The 14,003-nt window shown below is 42.0% G+C and overlaps 1 protein-coding gene across 7 annotated transcripts in view; it reads left to right on the plus strand.

Annotated features, from left to right (window-relative positions):
- Nucleotides 1-14,003, plus strand: part of LOC104918299 (zinc finger protein 521) — a 104,720-nt gene that overhangs the window by 613 nt on the left and 90,104 nt on the right. For 4 of the 7 annotated variants that reach the window (XM_027288088.1, XM_019262175.2, XM_027288093.1 and 1 more), the window contains exons 1-2: nt 1-271; nt 7,430-7,486. The exon at nt 1-271 is cut by the window's left edge. In XM_027288088.1, the coding sequence (XP_027143889.1) occupies nt 232-271; nt 7,430-7,486 (97 nt within the window). In that variant the 5' untranslated portion in view covers nt 1-231. The remainder of the gene's footprint in view (nt 272-7,429; nt 7,487-14,003) is intronic. The other 3 variants (XM_019262176.2, XM_019262177.2, XM_019262178.2) reach the window with 3 other exon arrangements.

Raw genomic sequence — 14,003 nt, forward strand, 5'->3', positions numbered from 1 at the left:
AGTCGCCTATACCGATCGGGCTAATTGGATTTTATAACATCCACCTACTCATCACAAAATAACAGCAAACTCGTGTTTAGAAGCGCGCGGCGAGGGCTAAGTTGCATCTTTCTGTAATGGTAAAAAGGCAGCAGCGATTTTGGATAGTGAAATTTAGAGAGACTGTACAGACTATCCCGTCTTACCCAAATTATCAGACAGAAACTGAGCAACTTCAGCGTTTTCTATAGGATGTCGCGCCGCAAGCAAGCTAAACCAAGATCCCTGAAAGGTAAGTGATAAGCCTATTTTTGGATGGCTCTCAGAACATTTTTATTTTAAGGTGATGACAAGTCTAGACGAGCATGATCTGAACTTATCGCTCACTGAAATGTAACTGTCTTCTACAACCCCCCTCCCCACCTCCTCCTTTTTTTTTTTTTTTTACGCATTTCGAAGTGTTCTTCCTGTTATGTTGCGCATGAAATCGACTGCATATATATACGTACTTGGCATCGGGAGAGAGGGGGGGGGGGGGGGGGGAGAAGCTGGTCGGCTTCAGTTCACATTGTATTGTAATGATAGTTAAAGTGCAAGGACGAGGCGAGGGATATAATTCAAGAGAGAGCAACAGTGCAGCGCGACGCTGGCAAAACATCTGGATGTATTAAAGACGCTCCTGGTCGGAACTTAAGCCGTCTGATGGAATGGGGTGCAGAGTCACGTGACCCCTCCCCCTGTCTGTGAAACTAAGGAGGAAACATTTTATATGTTGGTGAAAGGGAGGGCTGTGATGTGTGTGTGTGCATGTGTGTGTGTGTGTGCACAACAGTTAAAAGAGAAATTAGAGGCGAGCTTTAGTGTCTACTGCTAATTGGACACGTTCATTAAAAAAAAGTTGTAAACATCTGGATTTATCAGTCAGGCTGCCCAAAGCTTGAAATTAATTGAACTTTATGATGTTTATTATTATTATTATTATTTCATATAAAATCTCAGCAGCAGCAGTGTGCCACAATATGACACAGCAGATGATAGCCTATATGATTTTTTTTGTTTTGTTTTGTTTTGTTTTTTAGTTACTTTTGGACTGGTGGTAATCCGATCGTGCATTTGTGTCTTGAGTGTACATGTGTGTGTGTGAGTGAGGGTGAGGGGTGGTGGGGGTGTGGGGAGAGAGCAAAGAGGGAGAGAGAGAGAGAGAGAGAGAGAAATAGAGACAGAGCAACATGCTTGAACACACACACACACATGCACACACAGATATTCACATACTACTTTTCTCTGTAGCATTTTAGTGGGGGAGCTGCTGGGTTTTTGGAGGTTGAGCTCCAGTTCATCTGGCAGGCATTGTATTTTGCTCAGCAAATAATTGTCCACAATTTCACATTCCCAGCTTGTGGTCTGTGGACCCCTTTTCTCTCTTTCCCCTTTCGTTCTCGGAAGTCTTCATCTCAAAGGAAGATTACATGGTCTGCGGTAGTACTTTCATGCAGCCACCATTTTAAATCAATACCCAGGAGAGGGTGGAAATGTGAGTGCATGCACATCTTAAAATTGTCACATTCTGTTTCCAGACCTGCATTTCTCTATTCATAGTAAACAGGTCTATACATAGATTTCCTATTTTCTTAGAACCAGATTGGCATTGACTGCTCTTTTTTTCTTCGTTTTTTTTGTTAGTTGATGTGACATTTGCTATTCTCAAAAGACGCATCACTTATATATAATCGTCCCCTGCCAGCATGACTACATGCTACAAGTGTGTGTCTGTGCATTCAGAGGAACATCTGTCAAGATTTGTGTACATCTATGTGTGCGGGAAAGAGGGATAGAGAGTGAGGAAATCAGTATGCAAATGAAGTCAGAGTGATGACATTGTTTGTTTTGTTATTGTCACTAAAAATTTAAATTGGAAAAATGCGGTGCACAAAACACCACGACTTTTATGTCTTCATTCCGACTGCTGAAGCGGAGCAGAAATGCAGATACGTCATAGATATTTCCCTGATTTGGATCAGACCCAAGCAAGGCCAGGCAGATGTTATTTATTGTTCTTTGTCTATCTCTTTCCTCGGGGACAGTGATGCACTTATACAGATGTCCACAATAACTTTCCTTGTCATTTTTTAAAATAGTTGCTTGACACTGTACTCCTCTCTGTTGTTTGTGTGAGACAGGAATTTTCATTTTATCTGCAGACTTTTTTTTTTTTTATGTTGTTAACGCAGAAGTGGCATCCCTTAATTTGTGTTTTTATCAGTGTCTTCATGCGCATGCATGTGTGCAAGCTTGCGTCTGCATGTACTGTATGTTTTCATGGACAGACTGCGGTTGCAGAGTTCAGGTTTCACTTTTTATAGGTTGTCTTCTGCTGACTTGAGGCAGTGGTCAATGTGGACGGTGCTTTTTTTGCGCAGAAAGAACACTTTGTTCTGCGGAAGGGAAAATAAACAGAAGTGCCAGTGGTACGTGGAGGGAAGGTAGAACGGGCATCATGTGCGGCGTTTTCTGGGCTGGTATGGATATGGACAAGTAGTGTATGTAGAGGAGATGAGAAAATAATGCTGTGACAGTTGGCACTCTTTTTTCCCTTGTGTATAGCAACACACACACCCACTTCCTCAGTATTGGCTGCTTGTGGGAGTCAGAGGTTATGTTTTTGGTCCCATCGAGGAAAAGGGCAACATTACAAGTCCCGTTTCAATTAAGTCTGAGAGACAGATCTGGCTACGTTATTGCTTGGGGGAATAAATGGCACAGGACGAGACCATACATCATTCGCTTATATGCAAACACTTCACCCTAGCCACTGACATTTACTCAATCCTGAGCCTTCTACATTTCTCGACTGTAGGCACATTGTAATTTTGTTTTGATGTGCAGAGGCTTTGGGTCAGCACATTGCCTCAGTCAGTGGTGAGCAGCGAGGAAGGAGGATCTCACTCCAAATCCTGCATGTAGCGTGTGATGACTGCCACGTTGCCTGTCCTACAGCACTTCCTGAATAATGTGAGGCTGGGTTGATATTTTCATTTGGAGCACAAATGACACTCTCAAGCCTCAGTCCTGATGTGTTTATTGGCTGAGTTGGAAGTTTCCACGCCTGTCATCCGCATATATAAATATATTTTCTGCGCCATTTACTTTAAGTATAGCGGTCGTCATGAAATCAGCGCTGTGTCATGTACACCTTAAATATTTGATGTTTTTGAGGAGCTGAAATTTGCCACCAGATGAGTGAACTTTGCCTGGCTGTACATGAAAGGAAATATTATTTTTTACACTTTAAACGTAAAGCCCACAGAACAGGTTGATTTGTGAAGTCTATGAAGGGTGTATTAAAAATAAAGTAAATATGTTAGTCTGTTTTAAGTTGAAATTCCTCTGCTCGGACATAAAGAGACTAGACCTCAAGTACATTTTTATTTCCATTCACGTCAGGGAACTGTGAATAAAACTGCCGAAAAAAATAAAATCGATGTGTGTGTTTAAAAAAAAAAAAAAAAAAAACTTGTCATAATTTGAAACATTTCGTTTTGGAGAAAAGAAACTTGACCAGAGATGAATAACCACTCCCCCTTACACTCCTCATAAACATTGGCCTGTATAACAAAAAGTATGATGGCACTTTTAAGTATTTCTGTCGAAAGGACTACTCAAAAACTCATTTGACTCTTTATTTTAGACATACATTGTATTCAGTATGTTTAATGTTAAATGTAAGAAAAGCCTCTTCTTAATCTAAACGATTAAAAACGCAAAAATATACTCGATTCAGTTCGATTTTTGTCTGCCCTGTTAAAACGTCTACTAACAGTTGCGTCATTCTTAGTTTATAGGAAGCTGCAGCATTCCAGTCTGCTCACAATTAATGATCTGTGGCATAACACCCATTAACACTTTTCTAATGTGACACAAAAATATGGTTAGTATTATCATTAAGGAAAATTATGATGGAGCCGTGGAAAAATCCCATTAGCACGGCTGTCAGTGCTCTTGACATGCGGCTCACTGTGTTGGACTGGGTGTCGCGGGAGCTGGCCGATATCTCTTCTTACTCCATGGCATGTGTCTCTCTCTTGTTGTCATGGATTGTCTGTCACATGGAGAAAGAGTTCTGATTCACAGACAATGATTGATTCCCACCACTGCTGCAAATTAAATGATACGTTGCTCGTATTATTTGCATCTGTCTCATTTTCCTTTATGAATAGCATTAATATTTTTCGGAAGTTAAATTTGTAGTAATTGCATAATCAGATTATTGATTCATGGCATTTTATATCGCTGCTACTGGAGGTCAGTTTTTTCTTTTTCTTTTGAATAAGTGCCGTTATGATTTACTTACAGTACATGGCAATATATGAAGGATTACAAATATTATGCAACGTGATTAACATGCTCCTCTATTGCAAATTATTTATGACACTAATCACCAGTTCAAATAATGCTCATTAAGAAAGTTATTCATGTGCAGTGTGTGTCCTCCTCCCTCCCTTCCCAGCCCTAATTGAGGAGGGTTGACCTCTTGACCCGAGCTAAATTGAGTTGTAGTCCCTGTGGCGAGCGTCTCCTTCCCGGTCAGTCAGGGCGGATTACACAGCCATTGTGTTCGGCACTGTATCGTCCAAGCTGGCTGTAACCAAGCAGATGAGTCACGCATATCCAGGAACACACTCAGGGCTTTTTTCTTCTTTTTTTTTATGTCAGAGAAATGCTGCGAGATGCCCATACACACAATCACACACACACAGAGAAATACAGTGCAATCCTCAAATAAAAGCAGAAATTACAGTATTTATACACACACATTTGTGTGCATACACACACTCTCTTACGCAACAGGAATTCATTTGATGGATTAGGAAAGGTCCAAGCTGCTGAGAGTTTGTCATGTTTTGCTTATTCATGTCTGTTAAATCATTAGTTTTACGAAGGCACGATGTATCATGAGCTGTGCATGTGGTGATCAGTCTGTTTTTGTGTGTGTGTGTGTGTGTGTGTGTTGTTTTTTATTTTGTATTTTGTATTTTTATGTTTTTGACTTTGCGTCTTGTTTTGCTCCCCAATCTATAGAAAATTAATTCATCTCTAAAAAGGGGACATCCTGTCTGGGGGATTGTCACTCTGAATATAATGACAGTTAGTCTACGTTCATTTTTGTGTGTGGCCAGTGTGTTAATTAGTGGCCTTTAATGCGGTGCCACTTGTTGTGGGATTATGTTTTTCCTGCTCCGCGTTTTGAAAATCAAAGGAGCAGTGCTGAAATGGTCCCATGTGTGTTTGGTATTGTATCAACAAAACGGAGCAGCATGATTACAGTTTGTCACTGACTGAGTGATACACTGTACCTTGTCAAACATTAATTAACTGATAGCAGTGATGAATTAACAACAATGTGGTCTGAGTTGTATTCAGTTGAAGTTATAGTCATTATGAGGTGATCATGAGCTTTCGAGTGCATTAATTAAAACCGTCCAGCTATTTGTATTTGTTCCGTGTTATGACTGTTGATCAGATGTCCAGTTAAAATGAGACATCGCAGGAGTTTGCCCTGACTTGACAGGTCACTCTCTATGATCGCTCCTCAGCCAACGATTAATTATCTGGCAGACAGGTTAAAATGAGAAAAGAATTTGCACTGTGATGGAAGTTGTTTACTTTAAATGACAAAACTTTTAATAAGTTCACAGTGGTGACAAATCATCACAAACTGCCGTAATGTTTAAGTTCTTATGGCATTGTAAAACAGAATTTTCTGCCTGAACTCTCCCATCTCACCAACAGGGACAGTAATCAAAACAAAACTCCAGCTCCCACCACCAATCTCTGATAGAACCGTGGGGGATTTATTAGGACCCCCTATCCCTAGCCCATTTAAATGATCCTAGATGCAAGGCGCTCAACAGTGCTGGAGAAACTCATTAAACTCTCAGGGCGTCAGTCACTAAGGCCTCCTTTAACAGGACAAGGTTTCTGTGTTGGCTGATATAGTCCGCTTTGGTGGCTCAGAGGGATATATCTCCATGGTGTCCAACTATGTCTATTCAATCGCTTTTAATTGATTTCGCTAATTAATTGCCAGACCCGTGACCCGTTGTTTTGCATATTTTCTGTGTGCATCAACTAAAATTGTTACGAGGGGAAATATTTCCGATCAGATACGTTTTATATGTGATTGAGTGAATAATGGCATTTCTTTACAAATAATTACAGCATTAATTTGAATGAAAGCTTCTCATAGGAATTTCTTTTGGAACTGAATTTTGGCTGGACGTGGTGAAACATAGTCGGTCCGTCCGTCATTTTCCATCTTCATAAGAAACAGCTCGACACTTTCCTCTTCATTTTTCACTGAGGTTTGACACCCTGCGTGACACTGACTCGTGCTCCCCCGAGGGAAAGGCTTCTGCCACCATAGGATCCTGCCTTAATTATGCAAAGTACAGGATATTTTGTGAGATTTTAAAAGTGCGCCAGTTTCTGCTTTGGCAGTCACTGCCACACTCCCCTACTGGGAGGTCCTGTCAGACTCCCCCTTCCTCTTTGCCCAGGAAAATGAAAGGCTAGAAAAGAAAAGACATAATGGAGAATGCATTTCAACTGCAGGGGTGGAACGCAGAGGCGTAAGAAGTCCTCAGTGAGACCCTCATTTTACATGGAACAGGTGGGAGACTCTTTTGTTCTCTTCCCGCTGTTAAAATCCATTTCATTTCTTGTACTTGACATGCCACAAGGAACTCTCACCAGTTCCAAAAAGGCTCCGATATAAAAGGTTCATACCTTTTACTAAACAGAAGTTGTGTTTTTCAAGGCCAGTGCTGTTGTCAAAAAGTCAAAAGTGGTTTAGTTGCCATGCGCCTAATGAGCAGATTTGAGTGCCAATCAATTATTTTGTCAGCCATCCTGTTAGAGAGCAAAAGCACTTTGCGGCTGCTTTAGCTGTTATGAGACATAGTGTGAATATATATTTGACTAAGTTTTCTTTGCATTTAAGTTTGGATCACAGTCAGCTTTAGTAAGGTCCATATTTATACTGGAATCCAAAAATCGTCTTTTTGATATCCATCTAATTTAGTTCACCAAGGCACCATACAACCTCCTCACTAATGCAGTCATCAAGGTGTTTTTTACTTGGTCACTGTTGATGTTGGGAGGACGTTTCATGGGAGACCTTCATAATTCATCAAGTCATTACCCAGTCCAATATGTTATTTACGTGGGTGGTTGTTTGCCTTGTTGCCAAACCTCATACATATGAAAGGCTTGTGCGGATTCCCAAACCACAGGTTGAGCTGTCGAAAGCTGTTGAAATCTCTTGGAGTTTCCATACAGAAAATCTCAATAGTAAATAATAAAAAAGAAGGAAATCTCAATGTGTCTAACTTGTTTTTCACTGTTAACTGTTTCTTTCCCTCTTTTTCTCCCCCTTCTCTTTTTCTGGCAGTAGAAGACAATGTGACAGAGGACCAGCACAGTCCTGGGCAGACTGCCATTCCAAGCGGTAATGCTCCATTTCATATTTCATCATTTTCGGCTGGAAAGTGGATCATGTGTCTGTGTGTGTGTGTGTGTGTCTGTCTGTAAATTCTTTGTTGAGTCCAGAATGATATAAAGTATGTATTTCCTGTTTTTGAGGTTTTCATACTGTAAACTGCATGATTGCATGTGTTTCTATAAGAGACGGACAGAGCGCTGGAGCTCTTTTTCTTTGTTTGTCTGTTTGTGTGTTTGTGTGCATGCATACATGCAGGTGTGCTTATAGCTGTCCTTGTGTTTCTGTGTGTTCCTGCCGTTTTTTTAGACTCTTTGTTTCCCAACCCTCTCTATGATGTAGAATAGAGCTACCCAGATGAATGTGTCCTGTCTCCACGCGTGCCATTCACAGTGGCCCTCCAGGAACAGAGCGGTAATTCAGGTCAGGCTAGCAGAAAGCCCCCTATGAATGAAGCCTGCTCCTGATGCACCACACTGTATATTTTCATTTCATTTGTCTCTGGTAAAGGTTAAGTCTCAGGCGTGGTTATTTTAAACCCGATATGGATGGTTTTGCCCAGCAGGCTGGGGACCCTGGGTACTCCTAGGCTGCCACATTAGTCCGGCATTTACCCATAGCTTTCTGAGTGTTCCTGTGTAAAATACAGATTCAATATATCCTGGCTTTTCTCAGCTGCTCATGACTATAGTATTATTGTTTCATTTTTTTTTGTTTGTGATCCCTCTGCAAACCCATGCTTTGGCGTCTAGCTGGTATTTGGAGGACGATTTGAACAGCAGCACATTTAAACAAAAGCAGGCCAATGCCTCAGACATCGTGGAGCACAGGGTGTCATTTCTGACCTTTGTTGTTATCCATTATCTCTCTCACATGTTTCCGATTGACCCATTAGTGTGTAATAGATCAGATATACCAGTAAACATTTTGTAACATTTTTTCTCTGGAAAAGAAAAAGAGAAATATCTATCTACTGCTGTGTTAATGTGTATCGATGGGTATTGGTGGGTGGTTCTATGGAAAGAAACTGCCTCCTTAGCCCCTCTAACCCCAGCTCAAGGGATGAAGGTCTGGGCATAAAAGGCAGACTTGCCTCGGAGACCTCCTGTCATCCAGAGCCAAAGTAGAGCTAATGAGTGTGCCTGATTACAACGACCCCCTCAGACACACGAATCTCCCCTCTCCCCATCCCTCCACCACCTCTATCTCCAGAGTGAGGGGAGACAGCCGCCACATGATCGATGTCTGCCTGTGGAGAAATCAGGAGGGCGCACAAATTAATTTCTCACTTTCCTCATTTGACTTCGTCTGACTGATTTATTTTTTAACCCCCTCTCAGGATGCAGCTTGACGAACGGTCAATGGGAAAAGCGTTGTTTGCGGCGGTAAACTTTTAAGGATGCTGGGAGATTTTTTTTCACGCAATTTGCAAATTTATCATCTCCAACTTTTAAAATGTCTAACCGCCACTTGTGTGTCACAAGGTTTCTCTATCGTGACAGCAGTAATTCATCCTTATGGTTGGTAATGGCCCAAACAAGCTCTTTTTAACATCAATTTGAAAAGCAGCGGAAAAGCTTACCTGCTTTTCATGCATTTGCCACTTTGACGGACACAGTAACAATAGCCATTAGTCTCCTGACAAGCTAAGGGCTTAATCAGACATGGTGTCAAGATCTGCCTCATAAGTAGACCCCCAGTTGTGCTCTTCTGTGACTCTGCAAGCATTCTGCAGACCCTGCATCCTGTTTCTCATTCATGTTTGATATGTGGCAAAAGCAAAGGAGAAATGCTAACAAAAGAGGCCCTCTAAAAGATAGACAGTATTATGCATAGTATAGAGGGGCAGGAACAGTATGATATCTGAGATTTAATGAGGCAGTGCGCTTTTTTACACAGAGAGTGTCGAGCAGGCTTAAGATCTGCAGCTTGGCTTTACCACTGCGCTGCCTGTGTGTAATTATAACCACATGCTCCGTGCTTTTTCTTCTCTCTTATATATACATCCCTTTCTTTTTTCTTTCTTTCTTTCTTTTTTTTTTTTTTGCTCTCGGCTATGTCAGATTGAGGCTGTTTTTTTTGGATGAGGGTGTCAGCTCTGTCAAATTGGAGTGGACTGAGGCAAATAGAAGCAATCTGAAGGGGTGTCTGGGTGGCAAGGTGCCGTAGTGTAGAGTAGAGTAGTGTAGCGTAGTGGTGCGGCGTCTGAGACTCTGGCTCTGGCTGAGGTTGAGGCTGCCCACAGATCAATGTACTGCAGGGCTCACTACAGCAGGAAGAGGAAAGGACTCTTTCACTCCACCACTTCAGAAAATCATATTCTCTATTATTCATTTCCTTTGATGTTTTACTGCACTAATGGCATAGCAAGACGCTCCGTTCAATATTATCACTCCCTGTGAGAGAGCGAGTGAAACAGGGTGAGGGAGAGAAAGAGAGCATTTGGTATGTTCAAATGTTGTTTCTCATTCAACTGCTTTGATTTCCATTCTTCTTTGTGTGCTCATCTTCTTTTTTTTTCTTTTTTTTTTTTGGCGCAGAGATTTTAATGGTGTATGATACCGTCTGTATACCTGTGATTACATGTGCTGCTGCCTTCATGTAGGGCTCTCTGTGTTGTCTTCATTCTTCATTCTCACTCCACCTTTTCACTCTCTCTGCGCTACTCTTATCTTTATCTCAGCACGCATCATAAAATTTTCATAAACATACTGCATGTTTCTTTTCTTTTTCTTTTTTTTTTGTATCACATAACAAGGTAGGAAACATTTTCTGTCAGCGCATCACTTTGAGCGTGTAATGTGTTTAGCGTTTTAAGAGAAATGGCTTTTGACAAACACCTCTGCTAATCTACTTTCAAATTTCAATGCATCATGCATCAAAATATTAAACAGCAATTAGTCCTTAATATGAATCTGGGGGACTTGAAGCAGATAAATCAAATTGCATGCACCGACCATATGAACACAGACTTCCCCCCCCCACCCATGCAAATTCTTGACGATCGTTAACAATCTGGCAAGTGTCAAGCTCACAGCCTCGTCGTCGGATCATGACATTCTTTAATGATGGGGGATCAGTGGATGTGACGGCCTAAGTGGAGAGCCCCAAATCCCAACCACACAGAGGAGGATACACTCGGAGGCACATGTGGCATTAGAATGTAGTGTGACCTATATATGGCGGGTGCTCTGCAAAAGTTTTAGATTTTTAAATAATGAGGTGCCGGCAACCGTGTGAAGGTTATTCAATCTTAATGTCCTCCTATTTCTGACAGCCTCCCTCACTCTGATAAAGGAGCGTACTCACCTTTGATCAGGCCCGTCGACATGTGTCGACAGAAGCTGCTCGCTGGTTAAAATAAATTCTTAATTCGAACTTGGGGGTGGGTGGTTGTAGGGTGGGTTGCAGGGGAGGGGGCATCATAGGATCAGGATCTCTGGGAAAAGATGGGGAAATGAGGAGATGGGTGAGCTGGTAATGATGTTTTCGACACCATGGTCTTTCATTGCACAAAGAAAGATTCAGGATAAACCCTGATGGAGCTAGACATACTGTATCTACAGGCAAGTACGAACATAGCCCTTTTCTTGCTCAGTGTTTTGGGGCTGTATTTGAATGTATCGCAGTTTAAAACACTGACATCCATCACATGTTGCATTTCAAAAAATTGCTTTGTACCCAACAACAACTTTTCCTTGTTCTAGGCGCTCGATATTTTATTTAATCTTTAAGCTAGGGTTAGACATAAAATCTCCAGTGTGGTTGAAATCAGGGTTCATGGTGAGACTTAACTTTTTAGATCAAAATTCTACTGAGTTCTGGCTTTGCAGCATGGTCAAACTCTTCACTTTACGTTTTTCTTTTTTCTTTTTGTGTGAGTATTCCTGTACGTTCAGGCCCTTCCTCTTCTCCCTGTGGTCAGTGTCTCCACCTGTCTCAGTGTGTGGGCCAGACAGTGGGGGGACAAGCGTAGGCTTCCCTGCTAGGGACTAAGGGTCCCTGTTGGGGATAACGGAGCAGAGAAAAGAATATCAATTAAAAGGTTATAAATATTTAAGAGCAGAAATATTCAATAATATAAGGGTGGGGGGTCCAAGGGACTCTTCAACTCACAAGATGAAAGTTGTGGCATGATAAATGTCACTAGGCACCGTAAGAGACAGGAGTGTTTATGATGGATGAATCGGACTCAGACAGATATTACTTGCCTCTAAAGGTGTCAATCACCATTTTGATTTCCACTTTTTATTAGTACAGTACTAATGCGCTTTTAGTGCCATAAAGATTGAAAGTTCATCCTTAAAAAATCTTTCAGTCAGATCTTCATTATATTCCCCATATGAATAATTTCTCAGTCCGTGCTATGATCATCTAACTTCGAGCTGACCTTATCAGAATATGGATCAGCAGTCAATGAAGCCTCCCTCTTGTCTGAACCTTCTACCCCAACATTGTCAAGCTGATTAACAAAATTAACAAGAGTGCAAGGCATGATGGAAAAATTCTCAATATGCCACACATCTTCTCCCCATATTCCACATGTGATTGTCAGGATTTCCAAGCATGCTGGTATCGATCTGCTGTCCAGCCTGTAGAGACTGGTAGAAGAGGATGTCCTGATCTGATGGATTACTGTATGAGGCCCAGAGGCACAGGAACCTCAGTATTGACGTGGCTCTTTAATCCCAGGGTTGGACGTGACCTTGCCGTGTCAAGTCCACCCTCAACCCCCTCCACCCTCACTGCTCCTGCTTCCCCAACCACCACCACCCCCCTCCCTCGCCCCAAACATGTAGCAGTTTACACTTCCAGTGTCGCACCACGGTGGTGCACCGGAGGTCACTCAGCTTGACCGTGAGTGCTGACCCAGCTTGGAATCACTGGAAGTTTCAGCTTAAACTTGTCACTCGAAACAAGGCAAAACAAGAGAGTGAATATCAAACTCACACATGCATGAAGCTCTTTGGATTTTAATCTCTCAGCTTCTCTGAATCCTTTTTCTCTTTTGGTCGTTACCGTTGATCTATTACCCTTGAAACAATGTGGGAATGTCAACGTAATATGAACAGCAAAATTAAATGCATCTGTATTCTGCACCGAGAAATGTATTTTTATTTCAGCTAAAAACATAAAATACTTAAATGTAGCCATCACTTGTTTTCTCTGACAGGAATGAGCTGTAATATTATAGAAATTAATGATTCATAAAGGCCATTGGAAAAAGAATATCAAAGTCTTAACCTCCTCCGCAGGCACCCTGTTAAAAAAAAAGTGCATATTGTGAATTCTGTGTCTGCCTGTGTGGATGAATCATAACTCTATATTGTGTGGCTTTTGGCCTCAGTCAGAAGTGTTTCCCCCTGAGCAAGAAAGGCCTGCATCTGTGAGGATTGGGTTGGGATTTTCATTTTCTTGAAACACCTTCTGTTCTGTTCTGCATGGTCCCACCAGGGACCACAGTGCTGATATTTTTAGAGGGCATGTTCCGAGAGCCTCAGTCGCCAAGAGGGAAGGACAATGGAGGGTGTGATGTTACATCAATACTTGGCGCAAGAGGGGGGAAAGGAAAAATCCTGGGTGGCCTTGATGAGTTCTGGAACGCCTTTCCTCAAGGAATTTCACAGAGCACCCTACAGGAGGACTTAAAATGGCCGCCCATGTGTATATACACCCGATATATATACACCCACACCTGCACACATTGATGCCACACACTCTTTTGTCCTCAGGCCCTGTTAACTGTGTGCTAGGCAAAAAAAAATAGGCTTCCTCCTAACGCTCCCCTCCGGAGTTTTAGGACAAGCTGAGGAACACTTGCATCAGTGGGGCTTAAAATGGCTGCCAGTGAAGTGCAAGGCCTCTTCTACCCCACAAAGCCTTAACCAGGGTGACATGATTGTTTGATTGTAAGTATGGCTTTTTAATCAGTCTTATTGTGAAGTGTAATGGTCACAGCAGGGGACAAAGAGGGCTGCAGGCCATGCTGCCTATTTATAAGACGCTGTTGCGAGCCAGATTCGATTTACTATGCTTCTGAATGAAGTTGTTTATGGTTCGCTATGAGTAAACGATACAAGGTTTGATTTCTCGTCCGAATATTTTAGCATCACAAGAAGAAGTTCACATTAGATTGGTGTTTTGAAAGATGATTCCTAGTCCAGGTTCAGGGTAGTCAGTCGCCCACCCCTGGCACTGCTGCAGCACAAAGCCAACAAGAGACAAAACTGCAGATGGATTGAAGAATATTGATGTGCGCGACCCGCGGCTGCCTGCGAGCAAGGCTGAATAATTTAGGGAAGTGTGTCGTGACGACAGCCTAACACACACCAATCTCAGTTCTGTGTGTCTTATTGTGCTACGCTCCATACGTTCACAGTTCTGGCCTAGATGTCTGGATAATATGGTGAGAGGTCTGTCTCCTTGGATAGACGCTGACTGATGCAATTCAACACTCAGTGGTGGAATTTCGTATTTCTTTGGTCGAGCCAAAACTGCAATCCAGGATTTATTAACTACACATATT

The sequence above is a fragment of the Larimichthys crocea genome, chromosome II (genome assembly GCF_000972845.2).
Source record: "Larimichthys crocea isolate SSNF chromosome II, L_crocea_2.0, whole genome shotgun sequence".
In the NCBI taxonomy this organism is placed as follows: Eukaryota; Metazoa; Chordata; class Actinopteri; family Sciaenidae; genus Larimichthys; species Larimichthys crocea.